Below are 27,513 nucleotides of genomic sequence, written 5' to 3'. Positions count from 1 at the left end.
ATGGATGTGAGGGATGCGGTATTACATGCGTTTTAGCTATTTGTACCCGCAGGGGTTTTTTTTTTTTTTTGGGAGATCTTCAAAAAAAAAAGTTGAGATGTACTTATGTTCAAAGAAGGTGCTAAATCGAAGCAGCGTGTGTCCTCATTATATGTCTCGAAGCCTCATAAACACTGATTACTTCCTCCTCACCTTGTAGCAATGAATGAGGAAAAAGCATATTTTCAGCTCAATGAGGAAACCGAGACGAATTAATTTTTTTAGATTTAATTTCATTTAATAAAGATTTAGATTTAAACTGGGGACATTTTTAAAATATACGGCAAATACGACGCTGACTGAAATAACGAGAAATGTGACCGCTACGTGGTTTTCCCAAACAGATTAGTCATACTAACATTGATAGTAATCAAAGTAAGGCCTCTCTCATCATGAATAATAAATAAATAATCAAAATCAGTTTACTCCAGACAACGATTTATGTTGCGATTCTCAGGTTTGTTTGTTTTTTTTTTGGTGGGGTACTTTCCTTATCTTCTATAATCAAGAACAAAGACCATGCATGCACGCACGGGAAACAAAATCTAGGTTTTGTCTATGCCAGAGAAGAAGCAGAAAAAAACTAAAAATTAAAGAAAAACAGTGTGGTCTGAGCTAACCGCTGGTGTTGAGAAACACCGTTCATGGCAATTGAAAGATTACAAAATAGAGCAGTAATTCTCGACTGCGCTGTGAGCAAAAGCCCGTCTCCCAAAAAAAAAAAAAAAATCGGAGGCATGATGAGAACACGTTCGTACTTTCCCCCTTGGATAAAAGCGTCCGTTCCAATCAAGCCTCGCCACGAACAACCTTGTTTGGACTCCGTCTTAAGGCGTACGGACATCAATAGGACGCCGCGAGGAATGCACGCGCCCGTTGCTAAATGGGATGATGTGAATGGAGGCAGAGGAGCCGAGGGTATTGATCACTTATGGATTTTCAAACCCAGCGCTACTTCGCCGGTTCCATTAGCGGGTCTGGGTCAGGTTTCACTGCTCTGATAGGAGCCTCGTTTGGGAAGAGTGCTGGCGGGTTCTGTGGTGAGGGGAGGTGTCTCACGGGGGAGTGAAGAGAATGAGAATGGACCTGGGGGGGGGTGAGGGTGGGGGAGACAGCGCCTTCTACTTCATCTTAGTCAGCCTTTCTGAGTGGACATCTTTGTTTTCTGTCAATGAACTCCCCTCTGATCTGGTTGTGAAAGGACAATTGTGCGTTGCGGTGCCAATTACAGTTATTAAAGTGCTGCTGACTAATATCTGGGCTGGTTCGACGTAAATCTAGCATGGGTGTATTTTTCTTCCCTGTTTATATTTTGTATTTACAGGAAATTTGAAAATACAAAACAAATGACGGGTCTGGCATCAATGGGTAGGACTTGGATCAGTTTGGTATGACGCACAGTCAAACGTTCTGAAGTGTGTCAGAATAAACTCGTCTGGTATTGCTTTTTGATCTACGTTTTTACAATACCGTCGCGGTTGATAAGTTACTGTATGGTCTGGAGCTAAAAAAAAAACATTGTTTTCTGTTACTTGGGTGACACTAAACGAAAGAACTGAGACCAGGACATAGAAGAGAATATTTTCGTTTCAGTTTTTTTTCAGTAAACAACCCGATGGCAGGGGCAAGGAAGTCAAAATATGTTTATTCCTTGCTACATTTGTGCGACGTCACTTTTTTTAAAGCGAGGCGTGTTTGAACCAAGTGATGCAGTTCAGTACAGATTATATCTATAAACCTGATTGGGCTTGCCTACACACCCAACAGCGGGTATGCCGGCAAGCCTGTGTTAATGTTTTGACGTTATAGCATACTGTACCAGTGAGACAGCACATAATTAGGCAATTAAATCCAGACAATAAATGAAACGGAGTGCAGTACAGCGTGTTTACTTTTTGTTTTCTTCCCCATTTAGTTGAATACATTGTGTACATGAGTGTTCCATGAAGACTCGCGCACAGGGAACGGATAAATCCACCCATCGTCTTTTTCTTTCGGCTCGTCCCGTTAGGGGTCGCCACAGCGTGTCATCTTTTTCCATCTAAGCCTATCTCGTGCATCTTCCTCTCTAACACCTACTGTCCTCATGTCCTCCCTCACAACACCCATCAACCTTTTCTTTGGTCTTCCTCTCGCTCTTTTGCCTGGCAGCTCCATCCTCAGCACCCTTCTACCAACATACTCACTCTCTCACCTCTGAAAATATCCAAACCATTAAAGTCTGCACTCTCTAACCTGGTCTCCAAAACATCCAACTTTGGCTGTCCCGCTAAAGAGTTCATTTCTAATCCTATCCAACATGCTCACTCCGAGCAACAACCTCAACATCTTCATTTCTGGTACCTCCAGTTCTGCTTCCTGTTTCTTTAGTGCCACCGTCTCTAATCCGTACATCATGGCCGGCCTCACCACTGTTTTATAAATGTTGCCCTTCATCCGAGCAGAGACTCTTCTGTCACATAGAACACCAGACACCTTCTGGCAACTGTTCCATCCCGCTTGGACCCGTTTCTTCACTTCCTTAGCACACTCACCATTGTTCTGGATTGTTGACCCCAAGTATTTGAAGTCGTCCACCCACGCTATCTCTTCTACCTGGAACCTCACACTTCCTCCTCCACCCCTCTCCTTCACGCACATATATTAAATAAATCAACCATACCGTACTGAATTGACCCTAATCCCACAGTTTGGTGGAACCAAGTCTAAAACCAAAACCTCAAAATGTGAAAACGGGGTTTAGTGTTTCTCACCACAAACTATTGGGAACATAACAGAACTATACTGCTCGCCCGTTTTACAAAATTGTCAATCTTGAGTTTCTCTGCACCTTCTTTTTCTGGAATATTGCCTCAATTGGGTAAATAAATACATCAACAAATTCCATGATCACAAAGATTGTCATGAAAATGTAATTTCAAACGTTCAACGTCATTGTCAGCTGTGGCAACAATGCCAAACATGGCGCTGCACGGAGTGGGAAAACAACCATTGTTGGGAGATTTTGTGTCATTTCCTGCTTTGACAAAGGGGTTCGCAAATTGCAAATACGCTATAAATAACCCGAAAAGTGCACTGAGTACATTTGAGGACAGAATGTCTGAGAGCGTGTTATGATTTCTTCACCTGCTGAAGGCAGTTGCCATGGTTTTGACAGTTGACTGGCATTGCAGCGCAGCGCGGCTAGTTGATGTAGCAGTTTGTCTGGCACATCTGCGTCTCCGGCACGTCTATAATCTTCAAATGGCGCACCTGCTCCTTCTAACAGACTTGACTGAAAGGTTATTCAATTTGCGGCAATGCGCACGGAAACTGAATGTTTTCCCGTCAGCGTCAGAAGAATCCCGTCTGCCTGACTCGGGTTGTTTATTTCGGGTAGCGCCGCCCCATCCATGTTTTTGTCCGCATTCATACGTATCAAATGTGATGCGATGGCTCCGACCAAATAAAAATCAATGCGCGGAACGTGACTGACAATGCGCGCTCTGTGCGAGAAGACGTTTTGCATGCAATCAATCAGTCACTCATTCTCAGGCAGCCCAACGCCAGCACAGATGGGAGATGGACGCACGCACGCAGGGCGCAGACATGAACCAGTAAAACAGTAGGATCTTTGTGGCTTCTGTCTGGTGGCTCTGTGGCAGCTCTATCAGCGGTGCTTGCCGTCTGAAGGTGCCACAGGCTTGATCCCCCCCCCCCCCCCCCCCCCCGCTGAGATCTAAGGCTTAGCTGGCTGACTCGCAGCATTACTTAAAGTGCGTTTATTTGCGTGTGTGACTTGCCAATGGTGTTTGATGCGTTCCTGCGCCTCGTTCCCTTGTGCCTCGACATTCCACAGTCTGCTCAGTTTTGCGTGTGAGTGTGTCTGCAGTGTAAGTGCACTGGGAAAGTAGAGGAGCCCCCCTGAATAAAGGCTTTTCTGAACAATTAGCCCCGCTAAAAAGGACATCTCTCCCTCCATTAGCGGCACCACGTGCCCCCCATCACTCCATTGTGCAGATAATTCAATTATCCCCACCCCCCTCCGAGTCTTTTTGCCTCCCAGACCTCCCTTTCGCCGTCTTGCCCTCCCTCTCTCCCTCCACCCAGCCCATAATGTTGCCGACATGCTCTCAGATAAAGCTCTGCTGGAGCAGCGGAGGGGAAAATGCATGTCTGCGGCTCTAATTTGGTTCACATTGAATGAATGAAGGTTGCGCATGGGAGGGACGAGACACACTCACGAGGGAAACAGCAACGCCAGCTTTATTTAAAAGTCTTTGCATAAACCGTCACACCAACAAAAACTACAGTACCTTTGGATCATGCTCTTCTTTGAACAGCAATGGGACTTTTCCAATGTGCTATTTAATTGTGCAAGGGAAGAAAAATGTCTGTTTGAATGCAAGAAATGTCCATTTGTTTTGATAGGTTTCGGACTAGAAACAAATAAAATGATCTGCCCTTGCAATAAAGGGCATATTCTCCTGCGTGCTGCCGCTTTTCTAATTCCCATTCTGCCGTCTACGTAATTCTGTCATTGGTGCATCTTCTTGCTCCCAAGTCCTGCAACACTGAAGTGCATCCTGGTTGGTTGCAAGGCCAGCTTTACTCAAGGCCGTTACACCTGGCGGCACAACCGAGCGCTGAAGTGTCTCGCTGATGTTCTGGAGAACCAGCGGATGAGGATGAACGCCCTCTCACTCTTGTCAGCCAACTGGCACCCAAGGCTGTTTGTTCGGGAGGGGGAGAGTCAAACCGGCCACACCAAGAAGCCACCAGACAGCGGACAGCTGGGCAGTGCACGAAACTGGAAACTGCTGGCAGACCCGGACAAGAAGCTCTGCTTTCCAGTTGGGATTGCAACTACCACCCTACGACCAGATCTAGTGTTTTTGTCTGCCTCTCTCAAGCTCGTCTACATCATCGAGCCTACAGTGCCCTTGGAGGGGGCAGTTGAGGAGGTGTATGAGCGGAAGCGGCAGAGGTATGCAGGAGTTGCGGCCGAAGTGCAACAGCAAGGCTGGAGAGCAGAGGTACGCCTGGTGGAAGTTGGCTGCAGAAGATTTATAGCCTCCTCAACATCCAGGCTACTCAGAGAGGTGGGAGTCCGAGGGAAGGCCCATCGGCAGGCAGTCAGAGATCTCTCCAAGGCGGTGGAAAAGGCCAGCCAGTGGCTGTGGATAAAGAGGAAAGACCCCAATTGGGCCTTCAGGAGAATTGATGGCACCTAGGGGGTGAACCTGGGACGCTGGGATTCACTGCTGAACCCTCTTGAGAGTGTCGTGGGCCGATCACTGAAACACTTGATGACGGAAGGAAGCCCACTTGATAACCCCTAGGGTGCTATCACTTATTTGAACATTCCACAGAGCCTCATCGGAGCCAAAATATGCATAAATAGAGGGATATTAACATCTAGTCCGACAAAATACATCTTGCTATTTACGCACTCTGGGTAGAGTAACCCTGAAGCGTGGGAGTTCCCTTTCACGGGTGGCTGACCGCACTCATAAGGGCTCTCGTAAGTCTAGTGCCCCGAGAAGGTGAAACATCACATTGCATGTTTTGAATTCATCTGGAATTCAACTCCGTCACTGTCTGGTCAATAGAAATTACTGAGCTGCTCAGTCGCCACGTAAAGAACATGAAAGAAAAGGCTAATTGTTGGCCACATAATCAACATCCAGGGTTTTATGAAATAAAATGCACACAAAGTGTGTCAACCTAGGTCGACATGAGCCAAGGCACGCACTTGAGCGTTTGCCCATATTGGTATGATCATGACAACAAGGGCATAACAGATCTAAATGAAGCGCAGCATTTAGCTGGATTTAGCACAGCTATTTTCAAAGAGTTCTCCAAAGCATGCTGGGTAGTCAAGGGCGTCACTCTTCATTTTCAGTTCCACTTTAACGCTGACCTTGTGTTTGTTGGTTGTAGCAGTGTGGTTATTGCCGCTGTGATTATCGATAAAAAGTTGAAATTGAAACTGATTGGTGTCAACAAGGGAGGCCAAACCTGAATTGGTGTCATTCACACGTTTCTTGAATTGAAAGCTTGTGAAAGTGCTTTTACTCTTAAACTAAGATTAAAAAAAATAAAGTTTTGCCCTTTAGCTGGGACCTCGTTGTAACAAGCATTGCTTTTGACTCATTACGAGTAATTTTTGGCTAAATATTGCTGCAATTATTGAGGGGAAAAAATTGATACTTTTACTTCCAACAAGATTATGTGCTCAATGCAAAACTTGCTCATCAAGTTTATCTTTTTTTGTACTCACGCAACACTTCCTAGAAATAAGTCTTTTTCCGCTCCTAAGAAATGCTTTTTTTTGGCTGTGTGACCTCAGTTATTTTTTCCAAGATATTTATTTGTCCACAAATGTATTAGACAAGTGCCTGGAAGCACTTGACAAAATTTTCAAGTTCTCATGTTTTAATTGAAAATTAATTATTATCTATTCATTAATTAGTTGCATGATATTTTTTCTCATAATATTATGACTTAATCACTGTATTCATACAACCGTATTTAATTCTCCTAAAATTGTGGCTTTATTTTCTTGTGAGCTCCCTAAAATTATGACATTATGCTCGTGTAATATTTTTTTTCTCATAAAATTCTGCCTTTGGTTTCATGCTATTAATACTTTGTTTTGTGAAATCATGACTTTATCCTCAAAAGACATATTTTTTTCTTTTAAGAAATCTAACTTTACTCTCATAATTTTGTTAGGTACTTTTTCATAACATGGATAACATAACACGTTGTCCTCACAAAAAGATTATTTTTTTCTTTCAGTTTTAAGATTTAACTATTGTAAAATAACACATTTGTTTTTAATTTTTTTTCCCCATTTTTTTTCAGCATTATCTCTCTTCTCGCAATGGCATGACTTCATTTGGTCAAAGTCCGACTTTAGTGAAAGGTGTTTTGGTTTCTCTTTAAGGCCAGAAGAATTCTGTACGTGAAACTTTGCATTGTTTATTTCACCTAGCAATGCCCGATGCAATTCTTAATTGTTTTTCTTTATACATACAAATCAAACGTTAGGGAATGATTTGGCTTGTCGGAAATGTCTGACAATGTGCGCATTACGTTGGTGAATAGGTGGCATTATTAAGCAAGTCTTTCGGTACTGCGTGTTCTCCAGCGCTGTGTAATTAGTCATTGTGCTCTATCAAGAGGAACTGACGAATTCTTCGTAGAATTACAACCCGAAGAACTCAAGGAAAGGGAAGTTTAAACTGTGAACATATGGCCGACACTTTTTATGAGGACACTCGCTGCAATGCTGTTCTGATTTCAAAATTTGACCCCTGACCCCTGAGTTATTGGTAATCATTACAAGATATTTTGTGTAGCGTTTCCTTTTTATCATTATAACGATATCCCTTTGACATTATAGCCATTGGTATGATCCAGCCCCAACCCCCCTCCTTTACTGGTTGTGTGGAAGAATCCATCCATCCATTTTATGAGCCGCTTATCCTCACAAGGGTCGTGGGAGTGCTAGAGCCTATCCTAGCTATTATCGGCCAGGACGCGGGGTACACCCTGAACTGGTTGCCAGCCAATCGCAGGGCACTTTGAGACAGACAAGATTCACACTTCAATCTCACCTCGGGGCAATTTAGAGTCTCCAATCAATGCATGTTCTTGGGAGGAAATTGGAGGGCACGGAGAAAATCCACGCAGAGAACATGGAAACTCCACTAAGGCAGGGCCGGGATTGCAACCCCGGTCCTCAGGACTGTGGGGCCAACAGTCTAACCAGTGCCGCCTGGATGGATCCATTTGACTTTTAATTCGACGCTGAGGAACATTGTGTACTGTTCCCAATCTTTAAATGCGACAGGGGGACAAAAGCCGTCTCAGTCAGGGTACGACCCCAGTACACGGGAACGTTACCCTCGAGAGTGCGTACAGTAAGTCTGCAACATGGTAGCTACGTGTGTTTACCGATTTAACACCTGTGACTTCTGACCAATGATAATCTGGGAGCAGAGCAGCTACGTATGCAGCACATTCCTCCGCAGTTGTCTGTCACTTTTCCGTGTTTGCACTCTTGTTTTGTTTGATTGTTGGAGGGGGGAAGTGTGCACTGGCCTGATTAGCATCACTGTTTCCTCCTTTCCCATAACCCCCCCCCCCCCCAAGACCCCCATGGGCCCCATGTTTACTTGGAGAAATAAAAAATGGGCCTGGACCCGTTTGGACTTGCCCCTCGGACCCCCCACCCCCCCATCAAATTTCCCCCACTATTCTCCTCGTATCTCCCACCATGAGCGCTGATCCCACTCCTGTAACTTTCCTTCCTCTTATCTGTCCTCTCTGCTCAACCTCCATCCCGCCCACTCACTTCTTACTTTCCACCATGTGACCCCCCGCCCCTCCTCACCCCTCTTTCCCAAACCACCAACTTCCACCCCCCCACCCCACCCCCTCTGCCCGCCCTTCCAAGTGTCCAGCTGTCAAATCACATCAAATAAAACACAGGCCAATAGTCCCCGAGTGCCAGATCACAGCTGCGCGGACCGAATAGAAGGACATTTTTAAATGTTCACTCAACTCTGTGGTGCTAAAGAGTTAATGTGTGGGCGTGGGTGGGGAGGATGGCGTAATACGATACTCGCCAGAGTGCATGGCGGGAATTGAATGAATGAACGTGCGGCGACGGAGCACCTAACGCAGCATCGTTGCGAGAGAGAATCGGAATCACGGGCGGAACCGCACAACAGTGAACACACGTACGCTTACACGAACGACAAACAAATGCACGCACACTGTGGGAGTTTTTGCAACAGCGCAAGCGTCAGTCAGTATGAGCGGAATACGGTCCTGGGTCAGCGTAAACGTGACCGTGGCATGGCTGCAGCCTGTCAAGGAGCAGAGTGTGTGTGACATCGGGCCCTGGGCCAAGCGTGTGATGGTCCCCACACATCCAACATCTGCTCTGTTCTCTCGTCATGTAATCAACATGACACTTTAACAGTTCCCCGTTTAGATTTCATCGGGTGAGGAAAAAAAAAAATCCCCCTCTAAGGAAAGTTGGGAATTTTTGCTACTTTCTTTATTTCCATTCATCTATCAAGTATTGCATCAATAGGTTTGAGTTTACACTTCCACTATTTTCTGGCTAAAAAGGAGGACGCTGTAAGATGAGTCAAGTCAAGACAACAAGAGCACCCGTGGGAATATTTTCACGGGGACTTACTTACTTACTTTTCAAAACATTTTAATAACTAGTGTTGTGTGTTTTGTGCATGGTTTTGAGATTTGTAAAACTATACATGGGTTAAATTTAGTTAAAATTTACAGAGATGCCAACAAAAGGAAATTTTGGGAGCGTCAAGCAGGCCATCAACCCCCAGAAGGGTCAGGTCAAGGGTGATTTTGTGCATTTATTCATGTGTGTCAGCTTCCTTGATTGCTTTAATTGTCTGTGATGCTGTATTTGTAAAATCTACTGGAAAATGAAATGTATTTTCAAATCTCTAAAAGCTCTCAAATGTCTTGAAACTCCATTTTAGGTCTTGTATTTATACATCCATTTTCTTTGCCGCTTATCCTGAACTGGTCACCAGTCAGTCGCACGGCGGATATCGACACCATCACTGAGCGGGAATCGATCCCACGCTGCCCGCACCAAAGGCAGGCGTGTGAACCACTACACCATCAGTGACATTGTCTTGTATTTATTTATTTTTAATATTATTAGCATTTGGGCGGCACGGTGGGGCCGCTGGTAAAGCGTCGGCCTCACAGTTCCGAGGTCCCAGGTTCAATCCCGGACCCGCCTGCGTGGAGTTTGCATGTTCTTCCCGTGCCTGCGTGGGTTTTCTCCGGGCACTCCGGTTTCATTCCAAAAACATGCAACATTAATTGGACACTCTAAATCGCCCTGAGGTGTGATTGTAAGTGCGGCTGTTTGTCTCTATGTGCCCTAGGATTGGCTGGCGATCAGTTAAGGGTATACCCCGCCTCCTGCCCGTTGACAGCTGGGATAGGCTCCCACACTCCCCGTGACCCCCGTGAGGATAAGCGGCAAAGAAAATGGATGGATGGACTATTATCATTGAGAGGATTGTCCAAAAACATCTCAATTATGTTCTGATGTTGAGGTCTGACATAATACACATAATACACCCATGTCATTTGCATCAGTTATTTAGACAAATCTGAGGAAAAATGTATTTTTCATAAAAATTTGGAATGCAGTGTATATCCGTCAAACGATGGTCTTAAAAAAGTCTAAAGCGCTAGATGACTCATAACAATATCTCCAGGTGGGTAGAAAGCTCAAAATGCCGCGGACATGGTGGAGGATTTTAAAAAAAGAAACAAAAAGGTCACGGCTGGGTCATTTTTTTCCACTTAGCAATGTTTATGTCAACGCTTTAGCGCTGGGAGCAACGAAGTGAGGGCTGCAAAGGAGTGTGTCTCTGGCAACAAACACCAGCAAATCCCATAAAATCCCGACTCCCTTCCACACACACACACACGCCTCTCAAGAGACCGAACCAGAGGCTTGGGAAAAAGACGGCCGCCCTTTGCCCACCCCCCTGTAAATCCCCCTCCCTTCTTCGTCTTCACCCGCTGCATCGAGCCAAGGGAGGTGACAGGAGAGAGCACCCCGGCGGCCCCGACGCTTGAGCCGTTAGCGTGCGTCCCGGGCCGCCGGGCATCCATCACGCTCGAGGATGAGAAGAGGCCAGAGTGAAATGCCCGGGAAAGAATGTTCCGGTTTAAAATAAAACGCTCGCAAACAAAAGGGAGAAAAGACGTGGAAAAAAACAGAAACAAGAAAGGGACGCAGGCGAGGTCGGTGGGGCGGGTTTTCGAGCAAAGGCATTGCCCTGAGGGTCAACGTGGCCGACCACGCATGCAGAACAGCGCAGTGTGTGGTGCACGTGATACTGATAAAAAAAAAAAAATTAGAAAAAAAAATAAATGAAGTTTAAATGTGGGTCAGGATCCCAGATACTGTAAAACAAAGTCATGTGTTTGCGTCTACTTGTTTGTTCACAATGAGCTATTGTGTGGGTGGCAGGCATTATAAAATAATCAACAACAGATGTTTTGTTTTGTTTTGTTTTTTTTTTCCCCTAAGAATTTGAAAATCAAACGTCTTTTTGGAACCGGTAACATGAATAGCAAACAAAGTTTAGGATTAGTTTAAAAATCGATAAGTTGAACACTTAGTCGAGGCAGACGGAAGAAATTGTAACCCTGAACAATAAATAGAATGAGGAATACGAATGTAATCGCGAGAGTAAAAGCTAAATGAAAAGTTATGACCTTACATGAATTACGGAATATTTTGAGAAAAAAATCCTCTTAGGGGAATGAGGAGGCAATTTGCAGAGATAAAAAGTCATAAATTAAGACGTAACTTTACAAGAATAAAGAGAAAGAGAATAGTCATAATATTGATAATAAATCCTTTGCTATCAAATTGTGATATTATATATTATAAGTTTTTTTATTACTTTTCCAAAAACAAAGCAATAAAAAATGAGAAGGAAGGCATACTTTTATGATCCCTAAGTTACAGTAACGCAAGCAAAAAATGGTAATTTTACTTGAATGAGGTTATAGTTATGTGAGATTTGGTTTTATATCATAATTTTAGAGTAAAGTTGCTATTTTAATGGTAAATATGTCATAATTTAAAACGAGAAAAAGGAAGTACTGCTATAATTTTTTTCAGAGAAAGGCTACATTAAAATTGTGTATAATTTATTAAATATATTCAAATGTATATAAAATGTGAACAACTGATATAATACAGTTACTATGTACTGTACTGCAGCAGGCCTCAAGTGACTTGTGTTTGCATTTTTATGGAAATTTTGGAATTTTTTTGTGAAAATGAAGACTTTTTATTTCTTATACTAGTTTTGTTGTTGTTTTTTTTAATGCTCAAATGTTTTTCCCTTTCTTTTCTTTCAGTGCCCACTGCTGGGCCCTCCAAAGTCGTGCAATCCCATTACGAACTGGAACGGTTTCACAGATATTTCTGGCATATTTTCCACAACTTCATCCTTGTCCTCAGGAAAGGTCAATGAGGCCTTCGGGCACGCTTCCATCAGCAAAGTTTTGCAGAAAATCGAATTATCTTCCACACAACGCTCCTTACACACAAACTTAAATAAGATCATTGGTGGAGGTAAAAACAAAACATTTGACAAAGACTTTATATGTCTAAATAGTGGCATTTTTTTAAAGTAATATTTACTCTCATGTGACGATGACGTAAAATCTTGATGAAGCAAGAAATCGCCATTTGAAAAGCCTGCGGCCATTGCTTTGAATCTTGATTTTTTCTTTTTTTTTTTAGTCAAAAAGTTGTCAAGGTTTTTTTTAGACGGCTTCGTGACCAATGAACATCACTCGTATTCAGTTTGAAACCGCGTGCATCTTGTTAAACAATGATGGTGATTTATCTGATAAAGGGGTCGACATTGCCGTTCGCCGACTTTGATTTGCGGCAACATGGCGTTGGCCAAACCATCGAACCTTGCTGTAACTCAAAAACGGCATTTAAAATGATGTATGGGGTTGTAGTGGTAATTACCAAAGCCATTGATTCTATCATTCATATAGTGCCTATATATGCAATACTATATATGCCATATGTTGCATATGCATTTTTCAAACTGCTAGCAAGATTGTGATGTAGGCTCACAACATCTATCCATCCATTTTCTTTGCCACTTATCCTCATGAGGGTCGCAGAGAGTGCTGGAGCCTATCCTAGCTGTCAACGGGCAGTAAGCAGGGTCCAGCCTGAACTGGTTGCCAGGGGACATCGACACAAAGAGCCGCACTCACAATCACACCTTGGGGCAATTTAGCTAAATGCTAACTTTCGATTTGGAAGGTTGGGCCTGGAGTGGTGTGGCCCACTGGGTCACGTAGACTTCTCCTGGTCAGTTGACTTTTCACACTCAGCAACTCACCCCACATTATCCTTCCAGACGAGAACATGACCTATGACTTTGCCTTATAGTCCATCCATCCATTTTCTTTGCCGCTTATCCTCACAAGGATCGTGAGGCGCGCCGGAGCCTTTCCCAGCTGTCAACAGGCAGGAGGCGGAGTACACCCTGCACTGGTTGCCAACCAAACGCAGGGCACATAGAGACAAATAGCCGCACTCGCAATCACACCTAGGGGTAATTTAGAGTGTCCAATTAATGTCGCATGTTTTTGGAATGTGGGAGGAAACTGGAGTGCCGGAGGAAACCCACACAGGTACGGGGAGAACATGCAAACTCCACACAGGCGGGTCCAGAGTGGAACCCGGGACCTCAGACCTCTGAGGCCAACGCTTTACCAGCTGATCCACCGTGCCGCCGATTCACAACATATATGATGTAATTTTTAAAAAAATGTCCATGTCTACTTACCTGTGAGGCACATGTCGTGCCAATTGGGCACCTCTTGCAAGGGCACTTCATGAGGGTACAGGAGCTGTGAGGGGTGGTAGTACTGCTGTTGAGGTTGGACCGCAGCAGGGACATGCAAATGAGGACCCATGGCAACCCCTCCACTTTGTCTCTAGAGGCAAACAAAACACAGTGTCATTTATTCTGTTGTTTTTTTTTTTTTTGCGCTGCGGCTAAGTTTGTCTTCACCGCGTTGTTTACGGAGCTTATCACCAAAACATTAGAGGCTGCACCGAGGGGAAGTCGAGGTTTGACGGGGGGAGTCGGAGAGATATGAAACTCTTTGTGGATATGAGCGATAGCGAAAGACTGCCACTTGACCATTTTTAGCATATCTAAAGCCGCGCTGGTCAACAAACAAAAAGCCTCAATGGATATTGTTGGGGCTTCTGTTTAAATGAAATGAGAACAGTGGGGAAATGTTTTTCTCACAAAAGTCAATGTAGATTTCAAAATAAGCTCTTTTAAGCAACTGTATCTAATATTGTTTACATATATATACCTATCCGCCACTCACGTTCCAGTCTTCCCTCACTCATGAACAAGACCCAAAGATACTTGAACTCCTCCACTTAGGGCAGGTTCTCATCACAACCTCAAGAGGGTACTCCACCGTTTTCCGACAAAGGACCATGGATTCAGATTTAGAGGTGCTAATTCTCAGTCTAGTGCGTCACACTCTGCTGCAAACCACTCTCGTGAGGATTAAAGATCATGCCTTAATGAAGCCACAGAATCAAATCATCTTCAAAAACCAGTGATGCAATACTGAGGCCACCATCTACATCTCGAGTAGAAACTGAGCCCATAATCAGTGACAAAGAGCAGTCTTGGTGGACTCCAGCCCTCACCAGAAACAAATCTGATTTTCCTCCAGTAATGGGGACCGAACTCTGCAACGGATTGTACACGGACTGAACAGCTCATGTCCCCAAACTGTCGAAGCACCCCCAAGTGGACTCCCAGAGGGCATGGTTTAACGCCTTTTCCAAGTCCACAAAACACATGTAGACTGTTAAGAGAACTCCCACGCCCCCTCCAAAACCCTACCGAGGGTGTAGAGCTTGTCCACTGTTCCACAGCCAGGATGAAAACCACACTACTCCTCCTGAATCTGAGATTCAACTTCAACCCCTGAATAGACCTCAATCAGGCTGAGGAGTGTGATGCTCCCGTATTTGGAACACACACTTGGGTCCCCATCTTTAAAAAGGGGGCCACCACCTCAGTTTGCCAAGCCAGAGGCACTGTCCTCGACGGGCATGTGATGGTGCAGAGGTCTGTCAACCAGAACAGCCCCAAAGCATCCACAGCCTTTAGGAACCCCGCAAGAATTTCATCAGCCCCAGGACCATGTCACCTTGGAGCTTTTTAACTACATTGGTGACCTCTGTCCCAGACTCTGCTTCCTCACGGGAAGACGGGTCGGTAGAGTTGAGGAGGTCTTTCAAGTATTCTCCCCACTGACTCACAACGTCCTGAGTCGAGTTCAGCAGCATCCCATCCTCACTATACACAGAGTCGAAGGTCCAGTGCTTCCCCCTCCTGAGATACCGGATGATGGACCAGAATTTCCGAGGAGCCGCCTGGAAGCCATTCCTCCATGGCCTCACCAAACCACTCCCATGCCGAGTTTTGTACCTCAGCAACCACTGAAGCTGCATTTCGCTTGCCCATCCGGCACCCAAAAACACCTTTTCGGTCTCCTTTTGCAGATTAACGGGATCCCTCACCACTGGCGTCCACCAACCGTTCTGAGCGCTACCACGACGAAAGCCACTGCACGGACTCCTTATGGCCACAGCTCTGGAAGGTCGGCTCAGAAATGGAGGCATGGAAACGGTTTCTGGAAATGTATTCAATGTGGCAGACCCCAGCTCAGAGGTTCTTGGACCGCGTGAAAATACAAAGTGAATAACGAGATCATGTTTAAGGGGTAAAGTTCCCGTTCCGTTATGCAGTATCATAACATTTTGGAGGGACCAGGAACATTCAGACATTTTTCAGATATAGTGAATGGAATCAGAAGAAGTTACATTTTAGAAATCAGATGATTAAAATGACCAAAAAAAGGAGATATATGTACCGCTAGGAATACATTACAACACAATCCATGTTGTGTATAATACGGCGTACAACTCGTCTGGCTGGCAGAGTGACTGGCAATCTGATAAGTGTTCCCTGTACAAGCAGAGCAGGATTTATCAGTAACTGGCCAGCTTTATGGATGGCTACAAGAGTGGTGGATTGGTGGGGGGGGGGGGGGGTCAATTTATGAAACCCTTTTATACGTCTGAGTGGGATGTGACCGTCCTCCTATCAGTGCAGTCAACGAGCGGGGGAAAGTTAGAATGCACGAAGGCCCGCATGATGATGGCTGGATACGTGAGAGGAGACGAGATAAGACGGGAACTCTACATGGACAGGCTTCTGTGGGGATGTAGCTCAGTGGTAGAGCGTATGCTTCGCATGTATGAGGTCCTGGGTTCAAACCCCAGCTTCTCCAACTTTTACTGAACTTCCTCATTGTGGAATTAAAAAATCCCAATTTGCTCATGAGGTCTTACTCTTGTTAAAACTTTGGCTCAAGAACATTAAAACACTGTCGGCATGATTTTTTCTTTTGCTTTGTCTTTTTTTTTTTTTTTTTTGCCACTACAGTAAGCAAAGAAGAAACACGATGATAATCAAAGTACAGGAAAAGGAACTGATTGTGAAAAAGGATGCTTGACTGCTTTGTAAAATATGAGTGACAACATTCATTACATACTTACACTATCTATCCAGCTATACATTTTCTGAGTCGCTGATCCTCAAGTGGGTCGCAGGAGCCTATCGCAGCTGTCATCGGACAGGAAGCGGGGTACACCCCGAACTGGTTGCCAGCCAATCGCGGGGCACATGGAGAGAGACAACAGTCGCACTCATAATCACACCTAGGGGCAATTTAGAGTCTCCAGTGAATGCACGCTTTTGGGATGTGGGAGGAAACCGGAGTGCCCGGAGAAAACCCACGGAGGCACGGAGAGAACATGAAAACTCCACACAGACAGGGCCGGAATTTGAGCCACGGTGCTCAGAACTGTGAGGCTAATGCTCTACAGCTGTACCGACGTGCTGCCCATACATACACTATCCATTCATTTTTTTTTTTGGCTGCTTATCCTCACAAAGGTCACGGGAGTGCTGGAGACTATCCCAGCTGTAAACGGTCAGGAGGCGGGGTACACCCTGAACTGGTCACCAGCCAATCGCAGGGCACATCGAGACAAACGGTCGCACTACAATCACACCTAGGGGCAATTTGGAGCGTCCAATTAATGTTGCATGTTTTTTTGGATGGTGGGAGGAAACCCGAGTGCCTGGAGAAAGCCCACGTAGGCATGGGTAGAACATGCAAACTCCACACAGACAGGTCCGGGATTGAACTCAGGACATCAGCACTGTGAGGCCAACGCTGGTAACAGCTGCCGCCTAATTAAAATAATCTCTATCTATTAAAATATGGCCATTGAGCACAAAGGTCTATCCATCCCTGGTCTAGAGAAATCCTAAACTATGAATTCGTGAAATAAAGACAAAAGTGAATTGTACTAAACGTTTGTCACGCCACTGAAAGGCTGGAAAAAGAAAACATGATTTCTTCTGCTGTCTGCTCTTCCATTCAAGCAGGTTTGTGTTGCAGTCACCTTCTGACCAAGCCTGCCCTCGTATCCAAGTCCCTCAATTCCAAAGGCGGGCCTCATCACCTGAGCCACTTAGGACCCGCAGCGCTGTAACCTTCGATGTTTTCCATCAGGCCGGTGCGGGGTTCCCATTAGCATATAACCTCCGTCTCTTATCCTAATGCACTGAGGCTCCGCATACAAATGGAGGCATTTGTGTTGCTGCTCTTTGGCCTGCACCCTTCAAACACTCACCTGCCAGGAATCCCAATGTTCCCAGCTACATCTGACTCTGTATTATTTGGAAACGACCGGATCCTGAGCACTGAGCGGGGTGGCTTGGTGAAGCAGCGGCGGGGGATGCTGCGACTCCAATCCAGGCAGTTAGCTCAAGGTCGGAGGCGCCTCGGTCTCCAGAAGAGATGCACGCGTTGGTGCGGGGCGATTGTGTAACACAGAAGATTGTGGGAGGGCAATAAAAAATATCCTGACAAAAATGATGAGGTACAGCAATGGTGTCAAACTCAAGGCCCGGGGGCCAGATCCGGCCCGCCGCATGATTTTATGTGGCCCACAGAGGGAAATCATGTGTGTCAACTTCCGTGACTCTTGTTCAAATCTGTTTCTAAATTTCAAATTGTCATGTCATGAATCATAATGTTGAAGTATTGCAAGGGTTTTTACATTACCAAAGATCAACAATGGTTGAAAAACCCCTGACCCTTGATTTTTGATTCCAAAAGCAATTCATAAATTTCACGTGCCAATACGATGAGGCGATAAACGGTTTTTATGGTGCCACAGTCATAACGGCCCTCTGAGGGAAACCCAAACTACAACGTGGCCCGTGACAAAAATGCGTTTGACACCCCTGACGTACAGCATGCCAGAGATACCGAGAGCCACCGTACGTCAGAAAGAAAGAAAATAATAATGAAATATAAAGTTAAAAAAAACACACATCAGCTCGCATTCTGGCAAAGAATCTCGTCGCAGTCCCATTTGGTTGCGGCGTCCGAGATAATTTATGAGAAGGGAGAAAGGGGGGTTAGGGGGTCTCACCATTGCGGCCAGACGGTCACAGGGGTGAAGGGCCGGATAGGAAGAAACTGGATCCACGTAGTAACTCATCGTGGACGGCAGAAGCTGGGCCTGTTGAAGGGATCAACGCGGCAACACATGAGGCGGTGTGAGGTGAGCCATCAATCACATGCTGTTTACGCTCAATGCCTGTGCGGGGTGGATGTATGCGTGCACGTGTGCGCAAGCAACTGCGACAGATAAGACCGGGACGTAGGAACAAGAAGACAAGGGATTTGGGTCAGTTCTTTTCCCTTCTTACGAAGAAGTCATTGTTTGCGTCGTGGTTTACATAGCATCGGATCGATCTGCGCTCAAAGGCCAATTCACACCTGCGCCGTGATTGACTTCAGACGGGTCCAAGGAGGAGTTCACATTTAATCCAGAGTCCCCCTGGGACAGGCCCACAATGTGAACGTGAACAGGACGAGCAGTGTAGAAAAAGCATCGATCGAGAAAATCATCTTTGCATGTTTGGAAAAATGTCTTTTTCTCTTATTATTTTTCGTCCCAGTACGAAGTGGCTGCTATAAACATTGAACTATTCAGCCCATCTTCTATACCGCTTATCTTCCTTCACTCGAGTTCTGGGTGTCCTGGAGCCTGACCCGGCTGACTTTGAGTGAGAGGGAGGGAGCACACTGGATCAGTTGGCAGCCAATTGCAAAATTGCCGAGAAAAAAAAATATATAATAAAGAATAAAGAATACAAATTAATAAAAAGGATAATTGAATCTTCAATCAACCTAACATGCATCTTTGCAATGTGTTATGAAACACATTGTACAACAGAAAGGGAACATGGAGACGGGACTCAAACCCCCAACTGCAGAAATATGATGTGCTAATGATTTTGTCATTGCACCACCACTAAAGAAATAAACGTTCGTCCATGCATCAATTTTATTTGCTGCTTATCCTCACGAGGGTCATGGGGAGTGGTGCAGCCTATCCCAGCTGTCGACGGGCAGGAGGCGGGGTACACCCTGAACTGGTTGCCATGGAGACAAACAGCAACACTCACAACCACACCAATGGCCAATTTAGAGCGTCCAATGAATGTTGCATGTTTTTTGGGGGTGGGGGGGGGGGGGGGAACCGGAGTGCCCGGAGAAAACCCACGCAGGCGCGGGGAGCACATGCAGACTCCACACAGGCGGGGCCGGGATCGAACCTGGGTCCTCAGAACTGTGAGGCCAACGCTTTACCAGCTGAGTCACCGTACCGCCAGAAATAAACATACTTGAATTAAATTAAACATGATATAAACTCTAACAATCAATCTTTTAGAAATTTTTAAGTGTGATTTAAGTGTGAAACAATTTTGACACTATATATATATATATATATATATATTATATATATATATAATATATATATATATTTTTTTTTTTTTTTTTTTTTTCAACATGCATTTCAGAATCACAATGAATGTCTTTAAATTCTTTTTGTACCGCCTCAGATTTTTGGTGCAATCAACCTCAGAGGTTCACTAATTGTTTCCCCATCGCGTGTGTAAATAGATAAAACAAATGTGATGTAGCTGATATATTACATGCACACTGATTTGTTTTGGCTCACTTCCAAATCGCTGATCAGAAGGGAACAAAAGATAGTTCTGAAGAAATGAAATGTGTGCTTCCATTCTGAAAAATTGTCATGAATTAAGTGAGTTGTCACGAACACGGTGAGTAATTCAACAGTCGCAGTGACGTGATCAGTACACAAACACTAATGGTGATGACTTCATGTTGCCAACTGACCCTCCACGCGTTTTCCTACGGCTCTTGTCTTCATTTGGGTTGTGGGGGCACACATCTCAGGCAATTAAAAAAAAAAAAAATCTTCACACTCACGTGGCAAATTCAGTTTTCAATAAACCTATCGCGCACGTTTTGACAACATTTGAGGCAGTATGTGTAGAAAATGCACACAAGCATTTGCGTTCTCAAATTGACTCAATAGTATGTGGAAGGGGGCGGCACGGTGAAGCAGCTGGTAAAGCGTTGGCCTCACAGTTCTGAGGACCCGGGTTCAATCCCGGACCTGCCTGTGTGGAGTCTGCATGTCCTCCGGTTTCCATCCACATCCCAAAAACATGCAACATTATTTGGACACTCTAAATTGCCCCTAGGTGTGATTGCGGGTCCGACTGTATGTCTCGATGTGCCCTGCGATTGACTGGCGACCAGTTCAGGATGTACCCCGCCTCCTCGCCTCCTGCACGTTGACGGCTGGCATAGGCTCCGGCAACCCCTGCGACCCTCGTGAGGATAAGCGGTGAAGAAAATGGATGGATGGGGTATGGGGAAGGCGGGTGGAGATGGTATAATTGATGTACTCCAACTGTATCTGACCAGCATTTGGTACAGTGCGCTCCAGAAAGTACACGACAACCTTGTACTTGCTCTTAAAGTATCCCAGTTGTAAATCATCAACCTCCCATCACTGCGCTCACTTTGCATCCTTTTTTTTTTTTTTTCGGACCTCCTCTCATTTGAGGCTTCCTCCCCTCCCATACAATTTGTTTTCACTTGTAACACTGTTTGCAAATAGCGGAGCTGCAACAGAAGGCAATTGGGTGCACGTGGACAAAATCGCCCCCCCCCCCCCTCCACAAAAAAAAAAAGCAAAAAAAAAAAAAACTATAAAAGCGCATCGCAACATGTGCTTTGACAACCGTTGGCACATAAACTGACGCGCTAAACACTTTCAGACATTCAGCATAGGAGTCACTTGCCTCTCAAGGAGAACAATTTGCAAATCACTTTTCACATCTCATTCAAATACAAGCTGCATCTTTTTTGCTTTTCAGTCATAAGATGCAGCAGAGTTCATTCGGAAAAACAAAACAAAGAAAACAAAACTTTTTTATTTTTGCATAGGGCAACTGGTTTGCGCCCAATTAAATAAAAAAATGAATGCAGATAGTTTGAAATTGCCGTTGAAGAATGTTTTTGAGGGGGTGGGATGAAATGCCCTGCATGAAAGAAAAATAAACCGAGGGGAAACTTTACAAGGAACACTTCGAGTGAGGTGAAGCAAGTCCCAAAACAATAAACAATCACGTGTCTTTTCTTCAGTAAGGAAACAGTATTTAAAAAAAAAAAAAAAAAAAAAAAAAAAAAAAAGCAAGAGCTTACCGAATGTGTTGAGAGAAGTTTGAAAGCTGCAGACTCGAGAGACGAGCGAGATGCTCTACCTGCTCCGACAGCGTCCCGGTGGGAAAGACGAAGGAATATTATACACACACATGAAGTCCCTCCCTCGATCATCACGGTGATCCACTCGGAATCCTCTTTTCCCCCTTTGGCGTGGATTCAAGCACCTCACACGCAGCAGCTGCTGCTCTCCTGCGCACAGGTGAAAACTTCAGAGCGTCTCGAGGTCAGCGTGGTGGAAATTCACTTCACTGCTTTCCTTTCTTCTTTTTATGCATATTTATTTTTTTGACAGCCATAATTCTTAGTACACCTGCGTAATCTAAGCGTCTCAACACCAAACAAGTTTTATTAGTGTAAGGTGAGCGTAGCGCAGCACTGCATCGTGCATGCTGTTCATAATATTTTGACTGTCATAAATGTCATAAATGAGGTAATCAAATGTAATGGAAACATTACTGCAATCGTACAAATATTGTTAAATTAATATATTCATGCATGTGTTATTTAAAACAGAGCATGCACAACATTATATGATATATACTCTAAATCAGTGGTCACCAACGCGGTGCCCACGGACGAATGGGAGGCCGCGAGGACCATATAAGGTGCCCACGAGGTATGTTCTATAAATACCATCGCATAAGCCACAAATTGTTACTATTATTCGTGCTTTAAATTCTGAATCTGACTTGCTTACGTGAATTCAAATTTGAAAATACCTGTAATGTCATTTACTACAATAAATTAAAGCAACAATATTTTACGTACGTGTTATGAACTGAGTTCGAAATTTGCCGCCAACAGGTCACGTAACCCTTCGTACGATCGGTGCGCACGAAGTAGCCCTCAACCTCAAAAAGGTTGCTGAGCCCTGCTTTACATGCAAATGCAATTATTCAATTGATTTGTGCAGTGACTGATTTGTTTCTGTTAAAATGGATTTATTTAAAGCCGTTATTTTTGGTTGAGGACCAGGATATAGGGGTTAATTGTCAATGATTCAGCCTTTGCGGCATTATGTGCTCTATAGTTGTATTTTGTCCTTGTAGTACAGTATTGCAGAAAAAAAGAAAGAAAGGCAAGTGCTGCATGTATAGAGCTCGTGCACCCACGTCATAAAATCACGTGACTTTTGTTTACATCGCCATATTGCCGGTCAAGCTAAGCATTGCGCAATGCTAAGTCGGTTGGAGACAACATGGAAATATGTCTTGTAGCACCACGCCCAGAGTCTTGTCTGATACCGTCAGTCATTTAGAAGGTGAAAATAAACGACGGTACGTAGAAAAATTAGATCAACTCGGCATAGAGGACCCGTATTTAATGCTGAAATCGATGTTTTCGCCGATCAGAAATTGGACTGTTAATTCGCTTCCGCTTGTCTTGGACAACTGGATCGACACATGGACCTGGTGAGGAAGTCGTCGAGATTTACACAGAAAAGTTTGAAAGCGTATAAAAATCTGGACGCATATGAATACTTCGTTTCTGGATCTGTTCTTATCAGGAATAAATCCCACATAATGATGGTTTTGAGGGCTCGTGAACGCGGAAGTGCGTTCGGTGACACGATAACCTTTGCGGGAATCCATCGATCTCTTCAGCTAGTATTCAATACAAATACCGATATTTAAATAAATAATCCCGTGTTTTACACAAGCCCGCATTCATTTACTATGATTTAAAAAAAAAAAAAGAGGACGAAGTCGTCTCCACAGAACGTACACGGAAGCGATTGCGGCCACACTGAACCTCTGTAACAGAGAGTTTTTGTTTTTAACACGCATTGTTCTCAAATGAGTCAATTTGGCATTATAAATAAATACTTTTTGGTCATTTGAGATTGAGAATAATAATTCCTACCTGAAATGAAGCGATCGCTACACAGGCATGTGTGTATTTTAGCTGGGTACCATCCATCATGTTTAATTGCCGAAATCCATGGATATTTTGTCGTCTTTTCAGCTCGTATTCCATAGAATGACCTTTTTGAATATCTGTATCATCTGTTGTAACAATCAACACCACAAAAAGTTTCGGTATTGTGTATATTCTGTTCCGGTTCAATGTCCCCCACAATGTCCACCAGCTCTGTGTGACCGGCAATATGGCGTCGTGAAAATGGTGACGTCATGCGCATGAGCTCAATAGTTAACCAGTGTCAATTTGAAACACGCTATTGCAATCTCGCTGTCCACGATGAGGTACTACGTGGATACTGTTAGTTTAAATGCTGTGACTGAACAGAATGCAGACCGCAAATATCCTAATTTTGATCAGGAACGTCTTAGAAAGCTTCCATCTGCGTATGTCAAACGGCCATTTAGTCATTCAGCCATTAGTCACCGAGAAATTGCAGGAAGGGAGTACCTTGCAAAATAAGCTCAACCGCTGGAACTTTTATCTGGCTCTGTACCACAGCGTAATGGATTCCACCTTGATTATAATGGTACCGAAGAGGGGGTTTGTATGAATAAATCCTTTACCTGGCATCAAACATGAATACCAATCGCTCTCTTGGTGAATACGCAGTACACCTCCGCTATTAAGTCATGCTACAATGTTCTGCTTTTGGACACAGATGACTTACAAGTTGTGAATATACAATAATCGAAAGTAAGGCACAGCAATGTGGCAAATATCCATGTCTGGAAATGTTTTCAGTTCTAGCAATTCTGGCAATGGTTAGTTGTGGTTAATGTCACCGATATTGTATATACTGACTGAAAAAAAACCCCTACACATTAAGCGTAGCGCGACTGTCACATGCACATGCCTGCGCTTGTTCAATATACGTCGTAGTAGTGTATACCGGACATGACATAAACGACACATCACCCTACGCACGCAACCTGCTGCCTGGCCCCCGGCGACGCGTGAATGTTGTTTGAGCAGTCTTCTGCGAAATGAGAACTTTGCTTGAGCACATCTTCGAGCCACCTGCTTAGCCTCGATAGCGGCACCAGATAACCGCGTCGGTTTATCTCTCCATTTGGTTATTTTTCACTTTATTAGTTTATTTATTTACAAGCTTTACGGGACTGAGATTGGGAACAGATTAACGGGCTCTCTCGCTCCCCCTCTGAGCACTTGTGAACCATCTGAAACACCTTGTGGCTCCATGATAATTCTGTGACCCCGGTTTTGGCATTTGTTTGAATTAGAAAGTGCACGCTTCAACCCCCCTGACAGCCACAACTCTTAACAGTAAATCTTCAGCTGCAGGGGCGAGGAGATGTGTGTATGCGTGTGAGGCTGAAGTACGGGGGAGGAACTCAAGTCCAAGGCGACAGGAATGAAGAAGTACTAGAAAGGTTTCAGGCTGCCTTTTCTCAAGACCCCTCTTCGTTTTTGGTTGGGCAACACGTCGGGGGCAAAAGGCGAGACTATGACTTATTGCCACCCGGAGAGCGAAGCGCACTCCTGTGCCGAGACAAAAATTGAATCCAAGCGAGGACGAATGCGGTCCAGAACTGCGGCAATGCGGTTTCAATTAGATGGCTCGGCAGTTCAAAGTGCCCTGCAGTTCTCCATGAAGGCACCATCGTCACGTTTGCACCAGGCCTTCTTCTACCACCGCAATGTGCGGCCATCTTTTCCTCCGGTAATGTCTTACAATGAACGGAAAGTGAAAGCGCGGCTGTCAATTGTCAAATCCGACAGAAGGAACCATTGGGTAAATCAGTAATCTTCCCATTTCACTTCGAGCGTGAGGCGTATACATATTTTCGGAGTTTCAGGAAATGGAAAGCAACGCTTTTAGAACTCCTTACCTGGTGATTAGAACAGGTTGCTTAAAAGTCCCTTTCCATCATTATTGATGTATTTATTTTGGAGTCACTGATGGTGTATTGGTACACACGCTTGGCTGTGGTGCGGGCAGCAGGGGGATTGATTCCCGCTCACCGGTGGTGTTGATATGTGCTCTGTGACTGACTGGCGACCAGTTCTGGGTGTAGTCTGCCCTTTGCTCGAGGTTAGCTGGGACTGCTGAGGATAAGGGGCTTGGATAATGGAATGGAATATTTGATGTCCCTTTATTGGGTTTGTAAAATAATTTGGGTTGAAAATGCCCAAAATGTACTTTGTCGCCTGGTGGTTGAGACAGACGGATTTCCCATGAATATGCGATATGTAAATATACTCTTTGTTTTCTCAAACTAAATATGGAAACCTGCATCGCTCTGATTGCTTGTGGGTGATAACAACAACCTCCCATCTGGATCATTCAGTGCGGGGTCTGACTATGATTATGACGCACAATTTTTTAAAAACAAAGCTTTTCAGATGATTTTCCATCCATCCCTTTTCTGTTACCGCTTTTCCTCACTCGGGTCGCAGGCGTGCTGGTGCTTATCCCGACTATCTTAGGGAGAGAGGCGGGGTACACCCTGAACTGGTCACCAGCCCACACACACACTGTGTCTGGTGTTGTGTTTTTGTCAAGGTAGCTCCTAATTAATTGGTTTTCATATTTTAACACGACATGAGTGGTTCATTTCACTTCCTTCTTGTCTGACAATAAATATTCGAGTGGTGAGGTCATTATCAAGTTTCCCTCTTTCTCATTCGTCATTAAATTAATAGAGTGCTAACATCTGCCTTTGTATGCACGACAAATCATCATGTTAAACAGTAAAATAAAAGTTTGGACTGAAATTAATTAAGACGGTACTTTTTTGTGGCCATAGCAATTATGATTATCATGATTTATAATTACTAAATACAACGTACCTTAGGAGAAAGATGGGATTGTGGTACAAAAATTCCATAAAAGAGTTGTTCCCCCCCCAACAATTTTTTTTTTTGGTGTTGTCATTGCTCGCGACTTTGATATAATATTTTATCTCACATCTCCTTCACTGGTGCGCCGTGAGGAGGTCCAGACAGTCAGTTCTTTTTCCATTCTCCATTTTCTCCATTTGGACCTTCCAAAGATAGCACTGACAGGTGATATTAATGGGCTTTTATTAGCATTGACCTGATTGCAGCAGATTTTTGGAAGTCGGAAGAAGACGGAGGGAAAGAGAGCGACGGAAAGCATGTCCTCCGCCTAGAACTTCTCATAGGGGATCGTCAGTGTCTTTGATAGCCTGCCCAAATGTGTTCCCCTCATAGAAACTGCCCTGCAGATGTTGTTGCTTTATGCTGACTACAAAGAAAGGAGGCCTTTATGAGCTGAACATCTATTTTGGGCTTCAGTGTTCCCAAGCTGTGGAGTCCAGTAAAAGAAGTACAGACCTAATCTTTCTGTTGTTGAAAACTCTGTTTTATTCCACGCCGGTGATATTTTTAGATGAAAGACCGCGGCTAATAAATAAAGTGAGGATATATTGTCTTCTGTCAGTGTCAATAGACCATCACCCTGGTAGGTTTGGGCTCAAAAAAAAAAAAAAAAAAGTCTGCATTGCTCTTGGCACCGGCAGAGAGAAAGCGAGGAAATATGTATAGTGACTGGATTCATTGAAAAAGGCCGTGGCCTTACCCGGAAAGAGACGCATGACTGTTGCACTGTGAGGAGGCCAATGTCTTAGGAGCAATATTAGTTCTTGATATTATCTTTAATTAAAGCACCGATCCCCCAGCCAAGTTGTCCAAACACTTCTAAATAGGTCTGAGTAAATCAGACAAACATCCTCAATATTCGATGGGTGCACAGTCCTCACTGGAGCCTCCAGATGGATTTTCCCTTCAAAAGCCTTTCACAGGCGGTGGACGCTATGGAGAGCCGTGCTCTGTTCCACGCGACATCTTCATCCAGGTCCTATGCTCACTTGTTTTTTTCTGGGTTGGGTTAGGGTTAAGATGCTTGAGTTTTATGACCTCTCTTGTGGTTCCAATCAGGATGACAATATACGGATTTTTAATATCTTAAAAGATTTTTAGAACAGGCAGCACGGTGGATCGGCTGATAAAGCGTTGGCCTCTATGAGCAGTTCAATCCCGGACCCGCCAGTGTGGAGTTTGCATGTTCTCCCCGTGCCTGGGTGGGTTTTCTCCGGGCATTCCGGTTTCCTCCCACATTCCAAAAACATGTAACATTAATTGGACGTTTTAAATTGCCCCTAGGTATGAACGTGAGTGCAGCTGTTTGTCTCTATGTGCCCTGCGATTGGCTGGCGACCGGTT

At 44.5% G+C, this 27,513-nt stretch overlaps 1 protein-coding gene and 1 non-coding gene across 2 annotated transcripts in view; one reads left to right on the top strand and one right to left on the bottom strand.

Moving 5' to 3' along the window:
• The window catches only part of ets1 (v-ets avian erythroblastosis virus E26 oncogene homolog 1), a 52,876-nt gene extending 31,349 nt beyond the window's left edge, over positions 1-21,527 (bottom strand). Inside the window, exons 1-3 of the mRNA XM_061827019.1 lie at positions 21,364-21,527; positions 18,203-18,292; positions 13,437-13,587 (exon numbers count right to left, since the gene is read on the bottom strand). Coding sequence (XP_061683003.1) covers positions 13,437-13,587; positions 18,203-18,292; positions 21,364-21,495 — 373 coding nt within the window. The 5' untranslated portion in view covers positions 21,496-21,527. The remainder of the gene's footprint in view (positions 1-13,436; positions 13,588-18,202; positions 18,293-21,363) is intronic.
• On the top strand, positions 15,910-15,981 carry trnaa-cgc (transfer RNA alanine (anticodon CGC)). The gene has a single exon. It is a non-coding gene; the product is annotated as a tRNA-Ala (tRNA).
• Positions 21,528-27,513: the final 5,986 nt, after the last annotated feature.

The sequence above is a fragment of the Syngnathoides biaculeatus genome, chromosome 8, assembly GCF_019802595.1.
Source record: "Syngnathoides biaculeatus isolate LvHL_M chromosome 8, ASM1980259v1, whole genome shotgun sequence".
NCBI classification, from domain to species: domain Eukaryota; kingdom Metazoa; phylum Chordata; class Actinopteri; order Syngnathiformes; family Syngnathidae; genus Syngnathoides; species Syngnathoides biaculeatus.
Note: the sequence above shows the minus strand (reverse complement) of the source record. Positions and strands in the feature narration are given on the sequence as shown.